Raw genomic sequence first — 13,123 nt, 5'->3', positions numbered from 1 at the left:
AGGACATTCGATTACTTTTAAAGTAGCCATTGACTCCATCTCCCATCAACACTGCCCCACTTGAAAACAACCCTGATTATCATATGTAGACAGAAAAAAGACAGAAGCCCACCCAGCATTTTTCAGCTTCACTTCTCCTGCCATGTGTATGAAATTAACAATAGTATGTGTACAGTAATGTAACCAATCTTTTTTTCATGATTTTTTGTCTAAAGCACAAAAAAATAAAGTTGATGTATGCTTTCTACAGACATTATAAACTGCACGCCACTGTTCATAAACTATAGAGAGACCTACATATGGCATCGTACTGACTTTGCACTGAAACCGCTTTCGACAGTTATTTCCTTTCGGTTTTCATTTTCTCAGTATGCTTAAAGTTTGTGCATTTCTCAGTTTGTGACCTCTCCTAAATGTGAGAAAACAATCGGACAGTGTTCCACATTCAGGGTCTCCTGAACGTCCTTTGCTAAGATTAGAGACCCCTCATCTGCACCCCAGTGTAGTTGTGTGTGTGTGTGTGTGTGTGTGTGTGTGTGTGTGTGTGTGTGTGTGTGTGTGTGTGTGTGTGTGTGAAAGCTCAGGAGGAGGACAGCCTGAGCACTCAGTGATAACGGGTGGCCTACTTTTCTCCACGTGATGGCCGGGATCTCTGGGTCTCCGGAAGCAGCACAGGGGATGACCAGCTCTCTCCCCGCCTCCTGACGGTACTCCCCCCCGGGGCGCACGTTGAAATAAGGGGGATCCTGAGGGTCGATAGACACGGTCACCGTTTCCGGAGGTGTCGCGTCTGGACACCCCTCACAATGCAGTGACAGTGTAGCATAGGTTTGATTGCCCACTTGGGCACTGCTATTGTACCCTGGGGCAAGGTACTTAACCAACAATTGCCTCAGTAAATATCCAGCTGCATAAATGGATAACATTGTAGAAAAACTGTAACTGATGTAAGCCGCTCTGGATAAGAGCATCTGCTAAATGCAAATAATGTAATGTAATAATGTAAAGAAAAGGGGTGGATGGCCAACCCTCTGTGCCCCACCAGCTTGTGATTGGCTGGGATTGATACATCCTACATCTGGGTTTCATCGGCTAGGATGTACTGTATGTCTCAGTGTGTGCTGAGGATGGACATAAAACAGGAGTTGTGCAGACAGAAAATGGACTTCTTCAAATCTCCATCTGTACCTTTAGCACCAGGGTGGCCGGGGGGGACTGCCCCATGGTGCCCAGGATGTTGTAAGGCACACAAGTGTAGGTGCCGAGAGAGTCCTCTGTCACCTCCTCCACACGAATGCTCCCATCCTCCAGTTGGCTCCAGCCGGGGTACTGAGGGAGGAGAGAGGCAGGGAGTGGGGCTGTCTGGTGCAAGCCAATCCCATTACAGCAAACATAATGTACAAATTATAACATAAATAGCACAGTGTAACGGGGCCTAGAGCAAAACTTTCAAACTGAAATCTCAGATGAGGTGAGAACTAAAAAAAAAGATAAGCACAATGTTTTAAACAAACTAGGCCAGAGCTATACTTCTGACTTGAGCATGGGAATTTAGTACCCTCTATGATTGCTTGGTTTGCACGACGGATTGTTGCAGGATGTATCTGATTGGTCACACACTCGCAGTGGCGTGCAGAGTAGCATGTACGTCATACAGATGCTACACGCAAGTCTACAAAATTTGGGCCAGATTCCAAGACAACAAATCTCAGAAAATGACAAGGGCGAAAACCACACTCTGTTGAATTTGGACAAAATTCTCTGCCTTTAAGAACAGCCATGGAAATTAAGTACGTAACACCTTCTCACAGGGGTTTGTGTACACCCATGATGAGCCGCAACAACTCATTCCTAAGATCCATCAAAACGGTCGGCACTGCCATTACGCCTATCCAGGCATAGGTGATCAGTGTGTCCAGCTCTCGTCCAGTCTTGATACAGGATCGCTGACGTCTCAGTCATGAGCCCTTTATTCATAAAATGCCGTCTTCAACCCCCGAATACTGCTGAGGCTGTGCTCAGAGCAGCTGACTGGTCTCCACAGGAAGGGACTGACCTTATCCACCCTCAGAGGGAGGCCATCTTTCTCCCACTTCACGGAGGTCACGGGCGGGTTGGCGTCCGCTGGGCAGCGTATGAATCCTGGCAGTTTTCGCGGGACGTAGATGATGGGTGGCATGTTCACGACTCTGGCAGGGTCTGGAAGGGAAACATCAGCCATAGCACTCAGGAAAACACCCAGGGCGCCCAGCGGATCGTTTGAGCAGTCATTTCAGCCAGGGCCTCGGCTCCTAAAAGGCACACGGCAGGCTGTCGAGAGACCAATACACTGTACACCGACTGCAGGAGAGAACATGTGTTAGAACGAGTGCTCCCACTTTGTTTGAGGCTAACATGGACTCACTGAAGCGTGCTACAGACACAGCCGAGCTCGAGGCAGCTTGGGTGAAAACTCCTAGGCATGTCTGACACGAGTGCTAGCCCCAGCTACCTGTGATTCGGCATTTCAGCACAACTCCACCTGTGAGGTGTTGATGTGTGGATTGGAGCCTTAATGAAACACTGCAATTGCACCCATCTGGGGGGTGAACGTCTAGGCTTTTTTTTTTTTTTTGAGAGCAGCAACAGGGTCATTCTTCACAGGAAGAACACGTTGTGATATTGGATTATGGTAGCACCGAGACAGGTCCGTAACCCTTGGGAGTGACCACACATTTTTCCATAGTCATGAAATGACTCCAGAGAGATCAAACAATCTAAAACTCCAGCCTGGTAATTGCATTGTGCAACAAAAAAGAGAATAATTACATGAGCGTTTGGACTGAATTCACTTGTATGTATGACATTTCATTCATTTGATTAAGGCTATGAATGAAGGTCTAATCCCCTGCCTAATTAAAGATCCTATTACCAAGAGCCCTTCCTGATGTTTGGAAAAGTGAATTAGTTCAAAATGAAGGCCTTCTTAAAATATATCACTATATGAACGTTTAACAAGACTGTTCATTTTTAAGTTACTCTGACATATCTTGCACTACTGACCCTCTCAAGTATTCACACAATACACTTTGTTATCATTTTCGCTCAGATATGTAGTGTAATGTACCCAACTGTAACGAGCCAGGACAGATGTCCTGCTTTGCTGCCCCCACAGGGATCACCCAGGCAGGAGAGACCACGCAGTTGCTTCTGTAACATCCTTCCAGTCGCATTGTATTTGTGTCTTTAGTGTCAGTGGTACAGGCCTAAGCGTAGGTCTGAATCACATCGCTCGCCTTTAAAAGACGGGCGGCAGACGGACGCTGTCCGCAGGGAAAATGCATCAAGGCTTCCCTGACACTCCGGAATCGAAAGGTAATTAGTAAGCAGAGCAGAAAGACTGACTTCAGCACAAGGGGCGGTGAAAGCCCAGCGTTAATGACTCTGCGTGGAGCACACTCGTGTTTAGTGCCGGGCCTTGGCAGCTGAAAGGACCCTTCAGACCCGGCCGGCAGCGGAGGAAGTCAGTCTCCTTCCCGAGCGTCTCCTTGTTAGGACTGAGTGGGCGGACGCACTTGACCATGTTTTCATTCGAGAGACAAGGCTTTTCTGCAAAATTACATTTCTCTGAGCCAGAAAGGACTCTCTCCTCAAGGGGAGCCTTTGAGTACACAAAGGGACACTGCATTGTATCTCATCCATCTAAAACCTCTGGTCAAACAGCTCAGTTCAAAGAAACTGAAAAATACTACTTACTGCCCCACAGAAAAGACTAGCAGCTGATGTAAATACTAGTGGCATTAACCCTTTTGTGTCCGAGGTAGAGTGGCTAAAAGAACATCAAATGCAACATATTCTCAGAACAAACTAAACCTCCTATTCTTAGGCTGTTAAAAGTTGACTAATTTTTCTCTTTCTTCTGTTTTGTTATGTCAGTAGTGGCTGTACACTGTTGTGATAATATGGTGTGTGTATTTTACTGTAATCTGTAAAACACACACACGCGCACACACACGCACATACACAAGCACACATGTACACACAGCTATATAATACAGCTATGCACATATGCTGTGTATACAATATGTCTTTACACCTTTTGATAAGGGTGTGCGCACTGATGCCCTCAGCAGTAATGTGACATCAGAACCGAGCTGTTGGGGATGTGGCTGTTCCTGTTCCCAGCCTGCAGCGGAGAGGGTTCGCTGTTCCCAGCCTGTAGCGGAGAGGGTTCGCTGTTCCCAGCCTGTAGCGGAGAGGGTTCGCTGTTCCCAGCCTGCATTAGAGAGGGTTCGCTGTTCCCAGCCTGCAGCGGAGAGGGTTCGCAGCAGCAGCGGAGGAGGGAGGGTGTGGAGGTTTCCTGTGTGCTCATATCTGCAGTTGGACAGTCTGACAGGGATACTGGGGTGTCCCCACAGTGGGGGGGAGCTGCCGAGCAGTGATGTCCCCCCCCACCACCTGTCAGCGTAAATCTGCCAGTCACACACCCGCCCCTCACCCCCCACCCCTCGCCCCTCGTCCTGTCCCGTTGTTGGTTAATGAGCGTCACCTGTGTGGCTTCCCGGGGACCGGGCAGGCTGCAGTGACATATGGTGGGAAACTCGTACAGCGGGGCTGTAATGAGATGGCGAGCTGGAGCCACACGGCCTCCATTCCTGCACGCTGTCAGTGTCCAATCACGGCAGCGCAGCGCTCCTGTCCTGCTCCAGCAGACGGGGAGAGCACGGAAACCTCCTCTTTATTCACACCGATAACAACTCCTGCAATTCAGCACCGCTAGCTTAACCGCTTCAATTTTTTCACCATGTGCAATGTAAGGCTTAGAAAAAATACAAAACAAAAACAAAATGTAAAATATTTCAGGGCTACATGCTGTAGTTAAGATTAAGATCATTGCGGTGTTTCCCCCCACATAAACCTCCTGTTACGTATTTTACACACTATTTACTTGGGAGATGCCATTATACAGTTTAAATTCCATGGTTGACATATTTACAAATAATCTATTTATTCAGAGGAATGACTCTTGAAGCGATCCAGGAGTTTAGCTGCCCCTTTTTAGCCCTGTGGTTAAGAAGGTGCCTAACCTGCTCTCCACACTGCCATGCTGCAGACAGCTTTGAAGGGAATAACATTGGCATGACTCTCCTAAACTCTTTCTCCTTCATCCCTGGCTTATCTGAAGGCTCACCCGGAGCGCAGTGAGATTGCATTTTGTGCTGGATGAATAATGAGAAAGCAGGTCACTCCTGTGGTGACGGCGAGCTGCAGCTTCGGATGCCTAATTTAACAGAGACCTGTCTACCTGCATCCTGCAGCATCTCCACCGGGCAACACAGCTCCTTCAAAGCCACACTGCAACCTGACTGAAAATAAGCAAGCATCTGACAGCAGCAATGATGCAAATACATATTAAATGAAATATTAAAGCTCCTGTTTTATGTTAAAAAATAAAAGCACTTTCTGCGGACATGAAACAATCTGAGGTGCTGCTGAGCGTAACCCCTATAGGGCACATGGTTATTTGTTTCTGCGTTTGGAGGGGTTGGGCTCCTCGGGTTTGTGATGAGAACGGGGAAAGGGATAGCCTGGAGGATTGCAGCGGATCGCTCACAGGCTCAAGGTCATCGTTTCAATTCCGCCCTGTGGCTCAGGGGACGAGCCGCCATTCCAGCCCCCGGGAACAAGCAGGGCGGGCTGAGAGCAGGCTGGGCCAGGCAAACAGGCTAACGCTGATGCACCCCCCCCCCCCACACATATACACGCACGCACGCACTCCCACACACACACACACATATGCACGCACGCACTCACACACACACACATGCACGCATGCACGCACACGCACGCACACGCACACACACACACACACACACACACATATGCACGCACGCACTCACACACACACACATGCACGCACACGCACTCACACACACACACACACACACACACACACACACACACACACACACCCAAACCCACAAAGAACCAATGCTGGAATTGGCTCAGAGACTGCAGTAACCTATCCCAATTTCATGCCAGCTCCCTTTTGAGAATGGAGAGAACTGCGCCCTTCTCTTTCCACGCCTTTCTAAAAACACAGCTGCCCAGTCGTTCTTCCATCTTTACAATTTCAAGGCATGTAAAAACATCATACTGTCCAGGGGCCTTTCAGCAAAAAGTTATCATGGGTGGGGGCACACAGCAGGAGTACATTAGAGAAATACAAAGGTCATTGACATTGACAGACTGCAGGTTAGGACTGTTGTCACCATGGCGACACTCACATTGGACAGTCAGATGCGCAGACGCAGTTGGCGCGTGTCCGAGGCTGTTACTCGGGCTGCAGGTGTATCTCCCAGCATCCTCTGGTTTCACCCGGAAGATGATGAGGGTCCCGTCAATCAAGATGCGGACTCTGAGCTTCAGATCACTGCAGCAGAGAAGGGCGGGGCAAATATTAGTGCCGCATGTCCATGCTTCCACTTCCTTCTGCTGTGACATACGAATTTTGAAGAAAAAATGAAAAGAATTATATAAGCTGATTGTAATATTACTCAACACACTGGCATGCATCAATTGATTTCCATGTAAGACTGGTAACATGACTTCTACGGAAAACACAAAAATAAAACTAAAGTAAAACTAAAAAGGTGGAGGTCTACGTCTTGGTTATTTTCTGACCTATAGATTGTATTTTCCCTCCAAGCAACCTGACAGATTAGACTAGACTACACCTCATCTCAGTTCATCATATAATGCCTCCGCTATTCTGTGTGCATGAGCGGCTATATCTAGATGATCTACATTTGATCGATACAGGCTGGAAAAACAGCGCAGCATTTTCTTTGACTCCCACAGAAGCAAACAATGTGCGAGTGATTCATTAAAATTCGATTTTAATTATGTTTTTTCGTTCCATCTTCCATCAACGTGGTACAACAACGGTGTGAGCTCTCCATTTAGCAGGCATGCTGCATCTCCTACAACGGCCCCTTCTTCGCAAATTACCTGAAAGTTGTTCCAGTGCTTTTATCAAAAGCAGCAAGAGATGACTAAGATTTGACAGCAGGGGGCAGTGTGTAGCTTGACAGTAGTCAGCATGATGTCTAGCTGGAGAGATTTTAAGAAAAGGACTCTTCGGAAATGTGATGTGGCCCAGATGACAATAATTTTTTCATTCTTTTTTAATTCCATATCAAATATTCATTCTTGGTGATAATTTATATATTACTAACAATTTGGTGTTCTGCAAAATTAAAATAACCCGTTCCATTTTTTGATGCATTTATCACCTGATCTTTTCTCACTAATCCAAAAAAGGCCATTTTTGCACCTATCACTGTAGCGTCTCAGGGTTTAGAACCAGTGACCCTCTGATTAGAATACATGAACCCAGAGACCTTAAAACGGGCATATTATTTGTTATACTGTATTTCATCTGTCTTCTGCCTCTCTGTATTTTCCTTCATACTGTACCCACTATCCTCCGTGTTTTTCTCCTCAATAGTGTTACCTATGAACAGTATTCTAGATAACTCAGAATGACTGGAATACTGAGACACAAACCTATATATACAACTGGCACTGTTCCTATCAGACAAAAAATGTCCATGACATCCGACACCAGTGTGACATCCCTCACTCTGTGGAACTGAAGTGTCTCAGGAGATAGCCGACCGGCTCTCTCCCAAAACCAGAGCGTTCAGCAGCCTCTCTCCTCTCTCCCTCAATCTGGCTTTAAAACGTTTCCGCTGTCCGGAGGAGAGGAATGAAAAAGCCTGTCCGTCTGAGAGGAGACGGCCGCACTCGAGGAGGCTTCTGATACACAGCGTTAGCCAGGCAGGTGATGACACAAGCACTGTGTCACAAGGTATCCATGTCAGGGAGAAGGAGCTGGCGCGTGTGTGTGGTAAAGCACCTCACTGGGACAGCTCAAACTGGTCAAGCTCGAACAGCTTGAACCCTGACCCTGCTCTTACTAACAAGCGTGAGAAGCACTGACTGCAAAGCCAGAAGTACATGAAACCCTCTGTCAGGTAGAAAATAGGTGTCAGGTGTATTGACCAAAAGCATCATAATTCTTTGTGAAATTGCAGAAATCACACTGTGCCTTCTATGTGAGTAAATTCTTTGATCCCTAGAATCAATGTAATTTTACGTCCAATGTCAGTCATTATTGGCTTATTATGTCAATATCCCCTTAAAGTAGCAATAGGGATGGGAACGGTAATTATAAAGATTGGATTTTCATCTGTATTATGCTAAGTATGAGAGGATTTGTATGCCCACAACAGAGAGATTGCCAGATACAGTACCAATAGTATATTCAAGGATCAAGTCAATCTGAATAATCTGCACGTGTTAATATACGGTCTGCTGGCTGAATTTCGACTCACAGTGACCTTTTAGTGTTGCAATAGAGAATATAAATAGCCACAGAAATCATGAAAGGAAAGACCTGCCAGGGCCGGGTTGGCCTTTGCATGCCTCTCACTGCACGAACCCACCTTAAGACACGCTAGAAACACGCTAGAAATCTGTGTGTAGTGGCGCTGTCGCACACGCATGTAAAAAGAACGAGAAAGCACTAAGAGAGGGGGCGGGTCCAGCTCCCCAACAGTCACAGCCCAACGAAAAGGAGAGCTGTAATTGGATTAGGCAGGGAAGAAAAGAGCAGACTGTGCAATTCTACGGGTTCCTGCTTATTCATTGTGACACAACAATGCATGTGACATGATGCATACACAGGTTCCACCTCCCCTGCACAGGCCAATCACAGGCAGTGTGCCTGGGAGTTCTTCATTCTTTCAGAACGCACGGCACGCAACACCTGGAAATGCAGGTGTTTTGTCCAGAGGTGAATCCATGTTGGTGCCCCGGAGTAATTGAATTTGGAACCGCTACTCTCTATTCAATAGCTATGAAAGGGAAGTAGTACTGTGCCTGTTTCAGCTGCGTCTCTCACCCCCAGCTGTGTTACCCAGGGTCACTTATCAAACAAAAACACGTTCTCCCAATTAATCTTAAATGTGTACTGTTAACTATTGTCCTTGAGTGACATATTTCAGGCAAAATTAAATGAAGGTAGATGAAATATCAGCAAGTATTCAGCTGAATAATGCTGAAAATATTTTTAAGGCTCTACATGCTTTTTAAAAGCTACTTGTTTTCCTTGAAAATCTGAAACAGGCCACCTGTCGAAATATCCACCACTAACAGGAGCCAAAAAGCATTCACTGATGTTTGCCCCTCACCTGTAAGCACAACACACTGGGCTCGAACTGAAGGTTCAAAACAGGTCAGAGAACTGACTGCAGCATGTTAGTGTTCAGAGAGTGCAATTTACTTGGGCCTCACACAGACGGATGTAGCCATGTCGCAAGTAAAATGCCATTAAAAGGCACCAAGACACAAGGGGCTTGAGGGGAGGTGAGTAAACATACATTTATCTTATTTATATAAAAAACAAACAGATTCTGCACTAACACAAAATGTCTTCCAGCAACAGGACCACAATAAAGCTTAGCATACTTTCGCCTCTGAAATATACACCTTTCAAAGCATTACCTCTGAATTTCACCTACTAAAGAAAAAGGAAAAAAAAAACGAACCATATACACATCCAAGCATAAGCACAGACAAACATATATATCGTTTTCTATAATAAGCCCAGTTTGATGAAATTAGAAAAAGAAAATCTGTAAGATGATATATCACAATAAAAAGCAATGTACTGAATGGATGGCAAGCACACACATCCCAGGGAGAGACAGTGAGGTATGAAACAGTAGTGAACCCGATCATAACTTTACTTCTTGAAGTAGACGTTATCTTCCTCCCAAAACCAGGTGTAGGTCAGGTTGCCGGGATACGCCTCTGCTTGACAGGTGAAGAGTGCATTCTGGGATATGTTTACGGTAATGTTCTCGGGTGGAGACACGATAAATGGCGGCCCTGGTGGGGGGAGGCAAGGGGAGAGCAGATATACAGGGTTTAGAGTCAGGGTGAGAGACGTGTACACAGATCCACACAAACACAGCAGAGTGACTCTCTTCATCAGGGGCCGATCCGGGGACCCAGCGGGCAGCCGAGCCAAAAACTCCAGAAGCGATCAAAGCCACTTCCGCTGGAATTCATTTAAAACTGAAGTTTCCTGCTGAGAGAAAGCTGATCAATCCACACACAGAGGGGAGCATTCGATACAACCACTACACTAAAAGCCATGCAGATATGAGCTGAGGGGCCCGGCTGGACAAGCATGGAATTCTACATGTTCTGTGTGGTTCATCAGATTACATTACTGACTTACATCAATTACAGGTTTCTACAAGGTTATCCATTTATACAGCTGGATATTTACTTAGGCAATAGTGGGTTCCTTGCCCAAGGGTACAGCAACAGTACTGCCATGGGGAATCGAACCAGCAACCTTACGGTTACGAGTCCTGCTCCTTAACCACTATGCTACACTGCCGCCCCAGCTCTCAGGTGTGTTTAAAGATGCCCAGGTAGCTCTTATTCTGCATTTGCCTATAATGCCATTGCCTAACAGAGATAACGAGGCTTGAGTGGCGTAAATACAGCGTTGGACCTCTCTGCCATGGCCTGTCCTGGGCAGACGGCTCTGCCTACCCGGTTGTAAACCAGCAGGGATCACACATGTCCTGACAGCCACAATGCTCTCATGCTGTGCTGTACACGAGCCGTACTGTACAAGGTATGAAACTGTTGATGCCACAGTGCGCATCTGGATGGTGGCAGCGATGGTGCCGCTTTGACCTTGGGCTGACTGGACAGCGTGTCTATGGCAAGACAGGACCACCGCCGTTTTGATCAAGTGCAGGAATTCCATCCCGTGCCTTTGACTAACAATGCATGACATGCAACTTCAATACGCAATCTGAGAGTGGGACAGTGGGGGTGGGGGTGGCTTGGAGTGGTGGTGGGGGGGGGGGGGGGGTTTCAGTGCTCAGGATTATGAGGACAGAGCTTACAGAGAGGCAGGGGGAGACACAGGTAGAGCTGGGTGGGGCCAGGGGCATAATCTAACGGCTGATCTACACAGCTGGATTTAAAAAATAAATAAACATAATATGTATTCCATGAGCAACAGAGTGTGGCCATGCTGGACACACAGGACAGCCTCTTAACGGCGAGGCCATCGCCAGTGACATACACGGCCCGCACCTTTTAAGGGGGGGCAAGGGGGGGTCACAGCTTGGGACACTGAATCCTGAATCCAGCTGGAGAAACAGGAGGCTGATGAGTCTGAATAAGCAGGCAGGGCACTGTTTGAGCACAGTCACTTCGGTTGCTTTGGCTGCTAATGCGCTCCATCCGTGAAGGTGAGCATGACTGACTGCACAGCCACCATATTCACACAGTATCATCACATATAAGCAGCGTGACGGACAAATCAGCGCATGGCTACATCACATTATTGCCATTTTGCAGACACTCTTACCTAAAGCGACTTACATAGGTTTATACATTTATACAGCTGGCTATTTTCTGAGGCAATCCTGGGTTAAGTACCTTGGCCAAGGGTATAATGGCAGTGCCACAACAGGGAATCGAAACAGCAACCTTTTGGTTACAAGTCCTGCTCTATGCCACTATGCTACACTGTCACCTAGCTGGAACATACCCAAAGGCAGAGGACATACCAGAGTTGTACAGTAGGGTTTGATCATACCCCATCAGAACCCATATTGTAAAGCTACGTTACACTGCTGTAGGGAGCAGGGCTTATAACCAAAAGGTTGCTGTTCAACCCCCTGCTGTGGAACTGATTCTGTAACCTTGAGCAGGGTACTTAACCCAGAATTGCCCCAGTAAATATACAGCTGTATACATGGATAACATGCAAGAAAACTGTAACATTTACATCACTCTGGATAAGAGCATCTACTAAATAACAATGATGTAATGTAATGTATATCCTTCTAATTAAGATTAATCTCCTATTACAAATACAGTAAAAGAGTGTAAAATGGGTATAAGCCATCCTCAATATGCTCCTGTTTCCCTGAGTAAGAGCCTGTCACCCTGTCCATTAAATTTCCCTCCTTTAAATAGCTCAAGCCAGAAGGCATTTAGCTGCCAGCACAAATCAATCATCCAATCAATCAATCAATCAAATTTTTATTTGATATAGCCCTCTTAACAAAAGAACTGTCACTTCACAAAACGCTTCACAGATCGCATTCCATATAAATGGTTCATGAGCACTACTGTACTACAGGACCTGCTTGGATAAATATATCATATATAAATATATATTTGCAGTCTGAAGGAAGCACAGTGGGTGGGTAGGGGCACAGGAATATTTTGGTGAGGACACAGGAGACAGGGGTATTTTTACAAAGGATTGAATTGGGGCTGAGCAGCAGACACACGGGGGTGGGGGGGGGGGCAGGTACCTTGTACCAGCAGCCGGGTGGTGTGGACAGCTTCTCCCTGGACGCTGTGTGCTCTGCAGGTGTACGCACCTCGGTCCTCCCGGCTGATCGCTCGCACCGTAACACTCCCATCGCTTACCTGCAGACACAGGTGAGACAGGTGACATCATCCGCAAGGAGCCAATCAACGACCCCTCAGACAGACACTCGGCTGACTGGTGAATAGCAATTATTGATGAGGACATAGGACAGAGAGAATACAGAGAGCCATCTGCCCTGCTGAGGAAAGAAATAAGGCAGTTGACCGGATTGATGGATTTTTTAAATTTATTTATTTTCTAATACAGACTGCAAAAGTTAATTTAAGCACCTTAGCAATAAAGACATTGACACTGAGAGCATAGCACGTGTTTATACGTTGAGTGCTCGCAGGTGCCTGGGGTGGTGTGGGGTGTTCTGTGTAGTCAATTGCGTGTGTGTCTATGACTACAAGTAATGACCTTTACCATAAATTATTTTCCAATTTTACTGTCTGAGACTAGTGGTAGCTGCGGGCTGTTTTGTAAAATGTCTGTTCTAGGCTGCTCAAATGTTTCCTCCCTCCACAAAAACAGTACAGCATGTATTGACAAAGAGTCATTTGCAAACTAAGACACTCTCTGAATTATGCAGAAGTTAATCTTGGTGTTTCTCAGCCCCAGCTAATCAAACCCAGATGTATAGTCCATTAATCCCTATCC

At 46.5% G+C, this 13,123-nt stretch overlaps 1 protein-coding gene across 1 annotated transcript in view; it reads right to left on the bottom strand.

Moving 5' to 3' along the window:
• Window positions 1-13,123, bottom strand: part of igsf9ba (immunoglobulin superfamily, member 9Ba) — a 107,952-nt gene that overhangs the window by 29,729 nt on the left and 65,100 nt on the right. Inside the window, exons 5-10 of the mRNA XM_036536738.1 lie at window positions 12,405-12,522; window positions 9,795-9,936; window positions 6,267-6,412; window positions 2,057-2,199; window positions 1,189-1,329; window positions 627-746 (exon numbers count right to left, since the gene is read on the bottom strand). Of these exons, the coding sequence (XP_036392631.1) occupies window positions 627-746; window positions 1,189-1,329; window positions 2,057-2,199; window positions 6,267-6,412; window positions 9,795-9,936; window positions 12,405-12,522 (810 nt within the window). The remainder of the gene's footprint in view (window positions 1-626; window positions 747-1,188; window positions 1,330-2,056; window positions 2,200-6,266; window positions 6,413-9,794; window positions 9,937-12,404; window positions 12,523-13,123) is intronic.

Source organism: Megalops cyprinoides, chromosome 9 (assembly GCF_013368585.1).
Source record: "Megalops cyprinoides isolate fMegCyp1 chromosome 9, fMegCyp1.pri, whole genome shotgun sequence".
Classification (NCBI taxonomy): domain Eukaryota; kingdom Metazoa; phylum Chordata; class Actinopteri; order Elopiformes; family Megalopidae; genus Megalops; species Megalops cyprinoides.
The sequence above is the reverse complement of the archived record's forward strand: the minus strand, read 5'-3'. Positions and strand labels throughout refer to the sequence as shown.